The sequence below is a fragment of the Miniopterus natalensis genome, chromosome 9 (assembly GCF_054644295.1).
Source record: "Miniopterus natalensis isolate mMinNat1 chromosome 9, mMinNat1.hap1, whole genome shotgun sequence".
Lineage (NCBI taxonomy): Eukaryota > Metazoa > Chordata > Mammalia > Chiroptera > Miniopteridae > Miniopterus > Miniopterus natalensis.
Genome location: NC_142089.1, coordinates 26968900 through 26981360, shown reverse-complemented (window position 1 = coordinate 26981360; position 12461 = coordinate 26968900). Strand labels below are relative to the sequence as shown.

The 12461-nt window shown below is 53.1% G+C and overlaps 1 protein-coding gene across 1 annotated transcript; it reads left to right on the top strand.

Moving 5' to 3' along the window:
- Positions 1 to 976: 976 nt before the first annotated feature.
- On the top strand, positions 977 to 10663 carry POMGNT1 (protein O-linked mannose N-acetylglucosaminyltransferase 1 (beta 1,2-)). Its single transcript, XM_087820405.1, has 22 exons — positions 977 to 1027; positions 1505 to 1674; positions 2292 to 2406; positions 2545 to 2663; positions 3322 to 3387; positions 3478 to 3591; positions 4703 to 4820; positions 5010 to 5108; positions 5266 to 5393; positions 5745 to 5815; positions 6043 to 6118; positions 6311 to 6394; positions 6484 to 6525; positions 6720 to 6778; positions 7116 to 7188; positions 7271 to 7399; positions 7482 to 7607; positions 8809 to 8873; positions 9069 to 9113; positions 9332 to 9467; positions 9805 to 9914; positions 9999 to 10663. The coding sequence occupies exons 2-22, from the start codon at positions 1555 to 1557 to the stop codon at positions 10084 to 10086; spliced, it is 1983 nt and encodes a 660-aa protein (XP_087676531.1). The 5' UTR covers positions 977 to 1027; positions 1505 to 1554; the 3' UTR covers positions 10087 to 10663.
- Positions 10664 to 12461: the final 1798 nt, after the last annotated feature.

The following is a 12461-nucleotide window of genomic DNA, read 5'->3' as shown; positions in this document are numbered from 1 at the left end:
CATGGCTACCCAACTTCAAATAAGCATCACCATCACCTGGGAACTTAAAAATGCAGTATTCTGCTCTGCCCCAGCCTGCTGAATCAAAAACTCTAAGAATGGGGCCCAGCCATTTGTGTTTTAACAAGCCCTCCAAATGATTCTTTTTGTTATTGATTTGAGAGAGATAGAAGATGAATTTGTGGTTCCACTGTGGTAAGCAAACTGCTGTGTATACTATTATCTCATTTAATCTTCGCAACTCTGTAAGTATTATTTTTGTCAGTATATAGTGCAGGCATTAAGAGTGAAATCTGGAACCAGGCGGTTGGAGTTTGAATTCTAGCTTTCCCAGCTTTGTAACACTGGGCCTCATTTTCTTTCTCTATAACACCGGGATAGTAATAGTACCTACCTCTGGGATTGTTGTGGAATTAAATGAGTTAATATAAAGTGCTTAGAATAGTGACCGGCATAGAGTCAGCATCATGTACGGGCATTCCCATTTCACAAAGAAGGGAGCCTAGGCAGAGATGTTAAGTGACTTGCCCAAGGTCTGGGTGAATGGCAGCACCAGGTTTCTAATTCCCCTTAGCCTTCGGCGCCGCGCGTGCCTTCGACCCGGTGCAGCCTTGCCCAAGCAAGGGGAGTGGGTAGCGGCGTCCAGGCTGGGGGCCTCCCTCTGACTCTGGGGTGCCGTGTGATCTAGTCCAAGGTTCTAGAACTCCGACCGGAATCGGGTTGGGCACCTGGCGGTGCTGGAGGCGAGGAAGCCACTCCTCCCCAGCGCCCACCCAGTCGGACCCCCGCGAGGCAGCGGGGGGGACGAGGACGCGCGGTGCCGCAGCCTGCACCCCACGCCGTCGCCGCTCTAAGCGCCGCCCGCCGCCCTCTCACCCCGCGGCGGCGGCGGCGGCGGAAGCGGGGAGGCGGGCCGGCCGGCCAGGGCGGGGCCACGAGCGGCATGGAGGAGGCGGAGGCCGCGGCGGGCCGGGCGGAGCGGAGCGGGCCCCAGCGGGGCCCGAGCGGGGCCCGAGGCCCCTGAGCCGTGAGTGCTCCTGGGCAGAGGTCCGGGAGGGGTGGCCCGGAGGGGGCAGGTCTCCCGAGGCCTCGGGCTATCCCGACTCCTGGGAGGAGAAGAGCAGGACCAGATAGGAGGGGGCGAAGGTGGAAGGGTGTGGAGAATTGGGGGGGGGGGGGGGGAGCCGCTGCCCTTGCCTGCCCCAGGCCTAGGAAGGCCTGGGGCTTAGTCCTTTTGGGAGCTGATGAGCCTTGAAAGCCGATTATTTGGCCCTTCCTCCAGGTTCCTGGGCAGCCCTGTCAATTTCCCCAGCCCCAGGGGAGTTTCCAGGTGATCTGACCCCTCTGAAGGTTTCCTTCGCAGAAAAGTTTAGCCACTTTTCCCAGGTCACCCAGTATGGATGGCTGCGGGCAAGAGTTACTGGGAGGTTCTCCCTCATCTCCCCAGAAGGCATCAGACTTTAGGAGGAACACCTTACTCCATGTGATCCTCTGGTCCCCTCAGTTTCCTGAAGGCATGGGTTGTCTGGGACAGTGGTGACCCTCCTATCCGGCATGGACGACTGGAAGCCCAGCCCCCTCATCAAGCCCTTTGGGGCTCGGAAGAAGAGGAGCTGGTATCTTACCTGGAAGTATAAACTGACCAACCAGCGGGCCCTGCGGAGATTCTGTCAGGTATAAGGATGTCCCAGAACTCCTAGGGGCTTCCTCCTTGCCTTACCCCAGCCTAGACTATGAGCACCGGGACCCACCTTGGCTGCCCTCACCCTAGAAAGGGGAGGGGCAACAGGTTCCTAGAGGGGAAACCTCTTTGTGTCATGTCCCTGCCAGATAGTGGTTTGGACCCAGAACAGCCTCCTAGGTTTCCAACAGAAGCCTGAAGTCAGATCAGAAGCCTTTGCCTGGGATCCCACACCAGTCAGGCAATCAGGGCTAGGACCTAAGTCTTCTGATACCCAGTTGGTTCTCTGGGGCTAGTTCTCTGGGACTGGCTCCATCTCTAGGAACTAGTCGTGGAAGGAACCAAGGAAATCAAGGCCTCACATGGAAGAATACAGGAGTTCTGGGTAGGGAGAGCCCTAATGAAGGAGGAAGGGTCAGGAGGGTGTCCCTGGAGAAGGTGGTCATGAAACGACTGTAGTTGGGGGAGTAGAGCTGGGCAGAGAGAGGGAAGAGAGACAGACACCAGGTTCCCCCTGTGGCATCACTCCAGCCGGGGCCCTCCTTTCAGGAAGACCCTCAATGATCTGGAGGGGGTACCCCTCTTTAGTCATCCCCACCTCTCCCCTTAGACAGGGGCTGTGCTTTTCCTACTGGTGACCGTCATTGTCAACATCAAATTGATCCTGGACACACGACGAGCTATCAGCGAGGCCAATGAAGACCGGGAGCCGGAGCAAGACTATGGTAGGGCCAGGCTAAGGATGAGATTGGTATGTGTGTGTGAGGGGAGTCCCCTGGGATCTCACAGCTGAAACAGCAGGCAGATCCCAAAGGATGAAACTGCTGGAGAGACTACCTCCATGATCTGTCGTATCCCCACAGATGAGGCCCTGGGCCGATTGGAGCCCCCACGGCGCAGAGGCAGTGGTCCCCGAAGGGTCCTGGATGTGGAAGTATATTCAAGCCGCAGCAAAGTGTATGTGGCAGTGGATGGCACTACGGTGAGTGGGCTGGTGTCTGGTGTACACTCCTTTCTACTCAGAGTGTGGTGCATTGTCTCTGGGGTCCACTGCCTGAGTAGGATCTGTACCCCTGCCAGTTTCTAAATGAGTGACTTTGGGAGCCTCAGTTGCTCATCTGTATCCTGGGACTAGTGATTTCTACTTGTCAGGATTAAATGAAAAGTATATGAAATGTATTTTATGTAGTGGGATTTTATCAGAAGGAACCATTAGTATTAGTAGACAGTTAATTCATTGTTATTTACATCATAATTACTTCCTAGTCCCTTCATTAGCCTTAGCCTTATCTCTCTCAGGCACTGGGGACCTGAAAGTAATCTGATCTGGCCCTACTTTGAGGGGCTCAATCTGATAGATCATGATATTTCCAGCATGAGGCAAAGATAGGTGTTCTAAGAGCCATGAAAGCTGTGGAGGGGAAGGTTGTAGAAAGATGTGATCTCTTTTGATGAAGGTGCTATGGCGACTTCCTGGAAGAGGTGGCCTTCAAGCTGGGTTGGAAAAGAATTGTATAAGAGGCATAGATAGGCAGTAGGGAGGTTTCATTTCATACAGTTGGGTTTTTTTAAGCACCGATAAGACAGATAGACCTTAATGCCTGAGTGAAGAGTTGGACTTTGTCTCTGCCACCCTGTAGGTACTGGAGGATGAGGCCCGGGAGCAGGGCCGGGGCATCCATGTCATCGTCCTCAACCAAGCCACGGTGAGGTTCTAGGCATAGGGGACCCGGAGGGCCAAAGTTGAGTCTACCTTGCTGGTGACCCTAACTCACGAGTGGTTTGTGCCCTGCTAGGGCCATGTGATGGCAAAGCGTGTGTTTGACACATACTCACCTCATGAGGATGAGGCCATGGTTCTGTTCCTCAACATGGTGGCACCCGGCCGAGTGCTCATCTGTACCGTCAAGGTCAGTGACTCTACCCTGGCACCATCCCCTAAGCCCCAGCTCCAACCCTGCCCATGGTCCTGGGTTCTGTGCCCCTAATATGGCACACTGGGAAGGGACTCCGGGAAGAGACTCTGGAGGAAGGTAACTCAGGTTCCAATACTAGCCTTGTCATTTTTATTAATTTATCATAGTTACTGAGCATGTACTGTGTGCCAGGCACTGCCTTGGGTGTAGGGGCTACAATGGGACGCAAGACAGAGTTCCTACCCTTAAGGAGTTTGCTCCAGCAGGGAAAAATTTTTAAAAAAGCAGTCAAATAGCCCAGCTGGCATGGCTCAATGGTAGAGCATCAACCTAGGATCCAGCAGATCGAGGTTCGATTTCCAGTCAGGGCACATGCCCGGGTTTCGGGCCTCATCCCCAGTTGGGCTTCGGGCATGCAGGAGGCAGCAGATCAACGACTCAATCATCATTTATGTTTCTATCTCTCTCTCTCCCTCTCCCTTCCTTTGTCTAAAATCAATTAAGATATATTTTTTTAGAAAGCAACCAAATAAATGTTGACTGTCAGGAAATGATAACTTATATGAGGAAGAAATAAGGCAAGGGAGACAGAGTAATGGGGGATGTATTTTAGAAAGGAAAGGCCTCTGTAAGGAAATGACATGTGAGCAGAAAGCTGGAGGAAGTGTGGAGTGACCCAGGTAAATATCTGGAGGAAGAGCATTCTAGATATAAAGAATGGCAAGTGCAAAGGCCCTGAAATGGGAAGGTACTTGGAATGCTTGAGGAATAGCAAGGATGCCAGCAGAGCTGGAGCAGAATAAGGGAGGGGAAAAGAGTTGTGGGAAAAGGGCAGAGAGGTAGCAGGGGACAGAGGTGCAGATTGTGTGGGATTATGGTAAGGATTTATTAGCCTGGTGACTATGGATGATTCTCAGATTTCTCCCTAAGCCTTCAGTTTTCTTATCTGTGAAACGGTAGTATTCACAGAGGGTTGTTGTGATAATTTAGTGAGGTAATTTAAGTAAAAGGTTTGACATGGCACTTAACACATAGTTAGTGCTCCATGAGACCAGGTCTCCTGGAAGTGTGCTGTTCAGACTGACTACCTTCTCTGGTCTCCCAGGACGAGGGCTCCTTCCACCTCAAGGACACAGCCAAGGCTCTACTGAGGAGCTTAGGCAGCCAGGCTGGCCCTGCTCTGGGCTGGAGGGACACCTGGGCCTTCGTGGGACGAAAAGGAGGTGCTGGCACCATAGTCCATCCACCCTATAGTATTAAGGGCCTGGGGGAGCAGAACCCCAGATGGGGTGGGGAGGGAAGCAAATAGGTGCCAGTGGTGGTGAGTTGGATAAAAATGGGTAGGGAGATGGGAAGAAGCTCCAAAACTGGAGCCTGGGCCCCCATTATCCCTCGTTCCTGCCCCTTGCCAGGTCCTGTCCTTGGGGAGAAGCATTCGAAGTCACCTGCCCTCTCCTCCTGGGGGGACCCAGTCCTACTGAAGACAGATGTGCCGCTGAGTTCAGCTGAAGGTGGGATTAGTGGGGGCTGGGCTCTGGGGCAGTGCCTGCGCTGGGCTAGGCATTTGGCTCCCCTTCATGGGGCTTTATTCTCTTGACTGGATGCCTGGAGTTCTTCAGACCATACTGGCCTCATGCCCCCATCCTATTGACTCTATCTCTCCCTCAGAGGCAGAGTGTCATTGGGCAGACACAGAGCTGAACCGTCGCCGCCGGCGCTTCTGCAGCAAAGTTGAGGGCTATGGGAGTGTGTGCAGCTGCAAGGACCCCACACCCATCGAGTTCAGCCCTGACCCAGTGAGTGGGGCCTTAGGCAGTAAGGCTTGGACTCCTTCCCAGCTTGGCAAGGGGCCCTAGGACAGATCCAGGTTGGGTTTTCTCTACCATAGCCTGTGAGGGAACCAGGAGCTGAGGATTTACACTGAGCCCTGAAAGACAGGGCATCCTGGGTGGAGAGAGGAGGGAGGGCAAGCTATGTGAGCAAACGCCCGGAGTCAGAGTTGAGCTGAGTGCGTGGAGGATCCAGGACAGGGAAGACTCTCTACCTTTTCCCTGAAGTCCCCCTCACCCCCCAAGAACTCTTCCCTTGGTAGGGATCCCAGTTTGAAGAGTGAGTAAGGCAAGAGTTAAAAGCTGTTTTTCACTCAGCTCCCAGACAACAAGGTCCTCAATGTTCCTGTGGCTGTCATTGCAGGGAACCGGCCCAATTACCTATACAGGTGAGCTTGGCACTGGGCTGCAACCGGCACTGAACAGGAGGGTGCTCAGTGGGTGGGAACCCCAGGCTCATCTGTCTGCAGGAGGAACTCTCGAGGTGGGCAGAAAGACAACAGATTCTAGGTCCATTTACATATGTGGGCCAACATGGGGAATGTGGGCCCATCTATAAACAGGGGAGCCCTGAGTTGGGGGACAAAGAGGTCTAACCCATCCCTGGGCTCCCCAGGATGCTGCGCTCTCTGCTCTCAGCCCAGGGGGTGTCTCCCCAGATGATAACAGTTTTCATCGATGGCTACTATGAGGTGAGTGGGACTTGGGGGCCTTGGGTGGAGCAGAGCAGTGTTTCGGGTGCTGAGTAGCAGTAATCACTGAGTACTGGCAAGGGAGACAGCCCAGGCAAGGGCTGTGAAATGTAGAGGGTTGGCATGTCAGAGCCTACAGAGGTGGGCAGGGGGAAGGTGGCTCATTGGATGACCAGTGGCCATGCTCCCCAGGAGCCTATGGACGTGGTGGCGTTGTTTGGTTTGAGAGGCATCCAGCACACTCCCATCAGCATCAAGAATGCCCGCGTGTCCCAGGTACTGCCTCAGCAGGGATGGAAGGGGCAGACGCCTGGCAGCACCGTCCACCCTAAAGCTCATGTGCCCTGTTTCTGTTCCCTACACAGCACTACAAGGCCAGCCTCACTGCCACTTTCAACCTGTTTCCAGTGAGTAGTAAGGACAAAACTCTTGGGCCTAGGGAAGGGAAACATGAGCATAAAGTCTGGCCTTATATAGCAAGCTCTTCCTCCTCCTTATCTGGAAAATGGGGATAGTGCTACCTGAGAAGTGGGATAAGGGTGGAGGAGATGTAAGATTGGAAAGGTCCCCTTGGGATTATGTTGTCCCCCTCCCCCTGCAGGAAGCCAAGTTTGCTGTGGTTTTGGAAGAGGACCTAGACATTGCTGTGGATTTTTTCAGGTGAGGGGAGTGCCCTTCTATGCAGCTTCTATAAGCTGCATGGGGCCTCTGCTTGACTGGGTCTCCAAGGAAGAAGGCAGTGAGGTGTCTTGGAGAGCTTTCTGGAGGAAGTAAGCTCAAAAGTGGGGAAAAAGTCTGAGCAAATGTAGGATGGTAGGTGTTGGGCTGGAATAGAGAGTTGAAAGGATGAATGGAGACGGTGGAGATTTAGGGGGAGGGGGAAGGGGGCATGACTTTTGAGTCCCATCTCCAGCCCTTCCCACATCACTATGTGACTGGTGTTGTCCTTGCCCCACCCCCCCCACCCCCCACCGAACCCCTGGACCCTGCCTCTCAGTTTCCTGAGCCAGTCCATCCACCTGCTGGAGGAGGATGACAGCCTATACTGTATCTCTGCCTGGAATGACCAGGTAAGCTGAGCGGCCCGGGGTCAGCTGGGGAGTTTGTAGAGGCCCTGAGCTCATACTTCCCACCATGGCCCCCTATCCCCAGGGGTATGAACACACGGCTGAGGACCCAGCATTGCTGTACCGTGTGGAGACCATGCCTGGGCTGGGCTGGGTGCTCAGGAAGTCTTTGTACAAGGAGGAGCTTGAGCCCAAGTGGCCCACACCAGAAAAGGTGTCCTGGCAGGTAGGGTGAGTGGGCTGGGGATCCCCTAGCAGCTCGGAATCTTTAACCTTCATAATCTTCCTGCCCCCAGCTCTGGGACTGGGACATGTGGATGCGGATGCCTGAACAGCGCCGAGGCCGAGAGTGCATCATCCCTGACGTTTCCCGATCCTACCACTTTGGCATCGTGGGCCTCAACATGAACGGCTACTTCCATGTGAGTGGGCGGCAGGGATGCTGGGGAGGGGAGCAGTATGGTAGATGGTGCAAAGAACGCGGACTCTGGAGCAACCCCAGCTGTGCCGCTCCCTAGCCATGTAACCTTGGGGAAATTACTGATCCTCCTTTTTTTTAAATCCTCACTCAAGGATATGTTTTTCATTGATTTTTAGGGAGAGAGAAAGAGAGAAACATTGCTTGGTTGCCTCCCGTACATGCTATGCCTCAGTTGGGGATCAAACCCACAACCTAGTTATGTACCCTAACTGGGAATCGAACTCACAACCTTTAGGTGTAAGGAACGATGCTCCAACCAGCTGAGCCACCCGGCCAGGGCCACTAATCCTCTTTACCTCAGTACTTTTATTTGTGAAATGATAATTAAAATACTGTTGACCTCATAGAGTTCTGAGGTTATGAGGTTTAAATGAGTTAATATATGCAAAATACTTTGAACTATAAGCATTATATAAGGGTTAGCTGGCATTATTTTTATTATTACTATTGTTAGCACTAGACTGTGGGTATGGGGAGAGCATTTCTGCTGCCAAGCACTTATCCAGCCCTGCAAGTTCTGCCCTCTCCTGTCCTTGCAAGTGCTGTGGCCTGAACAGCGAGGTCCCCAGCCCCTACGTGGCTGTGTCCAAAGGGCCACTCCCCAATTACAGCAAGGGAGGCCTTGAGACAGCCCAGCCCGAAGGAATGGACAGCTTCCAGCTTGGAACCTCCTAGAAGCTAGAAGGGCCCTCAGAGGCCAACAAATACAAGACCTCCAGTCATTTCCTCAAGAGGGGCAGACTTTTACTTCAGATCACTCTCAGCACCTTAGTGACAGCAGTTTCCTCTCCCAGTCCAGCCTATCCCTTTGCCCACCATCCCCTGCAGGACCTGTTCCTCGCTCCTGTGCCTCTAGAACAGCAGGTCCAGGGAGAACCACTGGGGACAGGGACCAGCTCGTGGGTCAGTAGCATGAGCTGCTGGTGTGGACATGAGCTCTCTGGCAATGCTTAAGCCCAAGTTAAAGCTAGTAAGAACCTGTCAAGTATACTGCAGAGAGGACGGGGAAGAGAGCAGGAAGTTAGAGGGACCTTTACAGGTCCAGGACTTCATCTGTGGGCCTGTGGATATGTGGTGGGTCAGTGGGCAGGTGTGGGCCAGACAATGGAAGGCCCTGATTTGCACCCTCACACCCACTCCAGGAGGCCTACTTCAAGAAGCACAAGTTCAACACTGTTCCAGGTGTCCAGCTCAGGAACGTGGACAGGTGGGGGCTGGGGACAGGGCAAAGGGGAGGATATCTAGGAGCCTTGATGACCAGTATTTGACAGTCCCTCCCAACCCTGGGGCCTGTATGTTTACCCCAGCCCTGCTGCCCCCCAGTTCCCATGTGACCCCCAGCCTTGCTACTGGGACCTTAGGGAATACCCCGTCCCTTGACCCATTTCTCCCTCTCCTTCAGTCTGAAGAAGGAAGCTTATGAAGTAGAAGTTCACCGGCTACTCAGGTATGGCCTAGGGCAGCAGGGGTATGTGGCAGGGAGTGAGAAAGAGTCAAATACTGAGGGTCTTGGCCTCGTAATTTGTGGGGCCCACTGCAAAATGAAGCTCAGGGTTCCTTGTTCAAAATTATTAAGAATTTCAAGACGGCAGCATCTAAGCAAGGGGATTTGTGTGATGCACTCATGAGTGGGGGCCTGTCTTGTCCCCCCCGCCCCTGCTGCAGTGAAGCCGAGGTTTTGGACCATAGCAAGAACCCTTGTGAAGACTCTTTCCTGCCAGACACAGAGGGCCATACCTACGTGGCCTTTATCCGAATGGAGAAAGATGATGACTTCACCACCTGGACCCAGCTTGCCAAGGTACCCCAATACCGTACCTACCCAGGAATATCCCTTCCCCCAAGATACAAGGAGTCTTTGTTCTAGACTCTTCTACCTCAGAACCTTCTCTTCACACTCTCAGAACCCCTCTTCCTACTCTCTTGTCCAGATTCATATTTTAAAAGATGCTACCTTTTATTAGAAATACTTTAAGAATAAAATTAATTTGAGAGATTGTAAAAAGAAAACAAAAGATACCATCTCTTGCAAATTGAAAAGGCTGCTGAGGAGGGGTGGGGGCTGGACCATGGGTCCTTAGGGGTCCCTCCCCACAGCTCTCTGACCCATGCCTTTCCCTGTACTCCACCCCAACCAGTGCCTCCATATCTGGGATCTGGATGTGCGTGGCAACCACCGGGGCCTGTGGAGATTGTTTCGGAAGAAGAACCACTTCCTGGTAGTGGGAGTCCCAGCCTCCCCCTACTCGTGAGTGACTCTTTTCTGCCCTTGGAAATGGGAGACTGGCTGGATGGGACATAGCTAATGACCTCTTCCCTATTCTTTTCCCAGGGTGAAGAAGCCACCATCAATCACCCCAATTTTCCTGGAGCCACCCCCGAAGGAGGAGGGAGCCCCAGGAGCTGCAGAACAGACATGAGACCTCCTCCAGGACCCTGCAGGGCTGGGTACTGTGTACCCCCAAGCAGGCTAGCCCTTCACCCCATCATGTAGGATTTTGTAGACACTGGCAGGGGCTGGGGCTGGTTTGTTTTTAACATGAGACTTAATTACTAACTTCAAGGGGAGGGGTCCCCTGTTCCAACGCCCCTATTTCTGAGTTGGAGGTCTATTTATTTACTTCCTTGTTGGGAAAGGGCAGGATAGTACCTGGGATCCCTGGGCAGCTGATCCTGCCCTTTGTATACTCCCTCCTCCCAGGCCTGGCTCAGAATTTAACCTATTTATTTACTGTCCTGAGGGCCTTGGAAACAGGGTGAAGCCTGAAGGATCTTGATTCCTTTATGTACTGGGGTGCTGCCCTGAGGGTGGGGCTGGCTCTTACTCAGGAAACTGTTATGTCCAACTCCTGGAGAGGCCCAGCAGGGGCCCACCCACTGATGCAGACTCACTCAGAGACCCTCACACTGAACCAGGCCTCTTCTCAGCCTCATCTTTGTCCAGGTTTCCAAAGCTGGATAAGATGGTCATTGATTAAAAAAGGAGAAAACCTCTAAGGATGTGTCTTATGATTTGTGTGTGTGTGTGTGTGTGTGTGAATGTGTGAGAGAGAGAGAGAAAATGGTCATGATGGATGGTGAGTTTTCCTTACTGCCCTCCCCAGGGTTTTATCTTCCGTTTGGGGCCATTTGGCCACCAGGGGTTGCCCAAGTCTCAAACTTCAAGGTTTTTCTTTAGGCTCCACCCTAGAGCCTGACCTGTTGGGGCTGAACTTGGAGTAGCCACCCCACACCCTTTTCCCACTGTTAAACCACCACCCTATTTCCTGCCTAGCTTGTCAGGGCCAGGCACTTGTCCCCAGAGATGGAGCAAAAGAGAGCGAAAAGAGGGGTGGGAAGGCAATGGGAGCACAGGTGAGTATAGTGAGGCATGGGTGAGAAGGAAGTGGGTGAGACAGAACGGGGTTGGCATCATTCAGGAGGCTAGGTCTGGGCTGCAGGTGGAGATATAAGAACAAGGATTTCTGTGGCCCTTAGGGCACTGTATGCAGATTTCATAGCTGGACATTTTTTTCTGGAGTAAAGCCATTCTTTTCATCAGATTCTCACCCAATCAGTGATCCAGGGGGGTTAAGAAGATCTAAATCATAGAGGCACCAGAAAATGAATGGGATTATCTATAGGGAATGGATGAGATAGCCCAAAGCAGGTGAGGTGTGACATTTAAGGAATCTGTAAAGGACTTGGGATCAAGAGAGTAAGTATAGAACACCTCTTGAGAAAAGGTCTGCCTGCAAAGCCCTTGTGAGGCGAGCCTGGTGAGCTCCTATAGAGCCTTGGCCAGCAAGGCAGGAACTCCCGCCCATTTGCCAGCTCTCTGCCCTTGCCTCCCCCATCGGTGCCTGGAGCTCAGCTCCGCGATGGCACGGGTGGTGTGTAGCTTGGACGTTTCTTGCCACCCTGCTGCCTCCAATGTTTGCTGGAGCTAGAGATAGTGCTCGAGGTGCCATAACAGCCAGATTGAGGAGCAATTAGCTCACAATGAGGTGGAGGCCCGCCCTGGGCAAACAAATCTGCAAACTTGGTTATCAGGCCCTAAACAAGGCCTGCTCCACCCAGGCTGAGCACTTCCTGACTTTGCTGGTAGTGCCCACCATCAAGAAAGACCTTACCCATCTCTGAAGGGTTGTGTGTGCGAGGCATAGTGAAGTGGGGCAGGGGGCTCATTGCTCTCCCTGCCTGCCCTCTATCAGGCTCCTAATTTTGGCCTCAAACCTAGCTCTCAGGCACTGTATGGCTCCGGCCAGGTCACTGTTCCTTTCTGGGCTCAGCAAGGGGTGATAGTTCCTGGCTGCCTTAGAAAAACCTGAAAGAGGGACCCAGGGGTCAAAGGGAAACAAGGATGAGGACTGATTGCCAGGCTGGGCTTTGCTAGGTAGCAGACACCATGTTCTCCAGCCATAGCCTTCTCCTTAGTGCTCCTGGTTCAGCAGCAATCAGATCTGTGGGGGGACACTCTGGCCTTCTGGTAAATCTGTTGCCACATCAGATGGTGTGGGCCTGGAACTAGTCACATGGCTTTTCTAGGTCCAGTTTCTGGAGCATGGGGGCGGTTAAGACAAAACGGAGATCTATAGCGCACCAGGCAGGCCAACACCAAGAATAAATGAAGTTCTTTCTGAAGAACTTCAGAAAGCAGGGATAGGTGTGGAGCTTTGACTGAGCAGAAAGGGTAGGCAGCTTGGATCCACCAATGGGGCTTCCAGAAGGGCTTCTCAGAGCCTAAGGAGTGACTGTTTCCCATTGCCCCGGCAATATTTCTGGTATCCCCAGCCCCCACATGGGCACAAGCTTG

Excerpts from the sequence above, each read along its gene's own strand:
- POMGNT1 (XM_087820405.1), top strand. The coding sequence starts at position 1,555 with ATGGACGACTGGAAGCCCAGCCCCCTCATCAAGCCCTTTGGGGCTCGG. Across the intron at positions 6,779-7,115 it reads ATTGCTGTGGATTTTTTCAG|TTTCCTGAGCCAGTCCATCC; the intron begins GTGAGGGGAGTG and ends CCTGCCTCTCAG. Across the intron at positions 7,400-7,481 it reads AGTGGCCCACACCAGAAAAG|CTCTGGGACTGGGACATGTG; the intron begins GTGTCCTGGCAG and ends TCCTGCCCCCAG.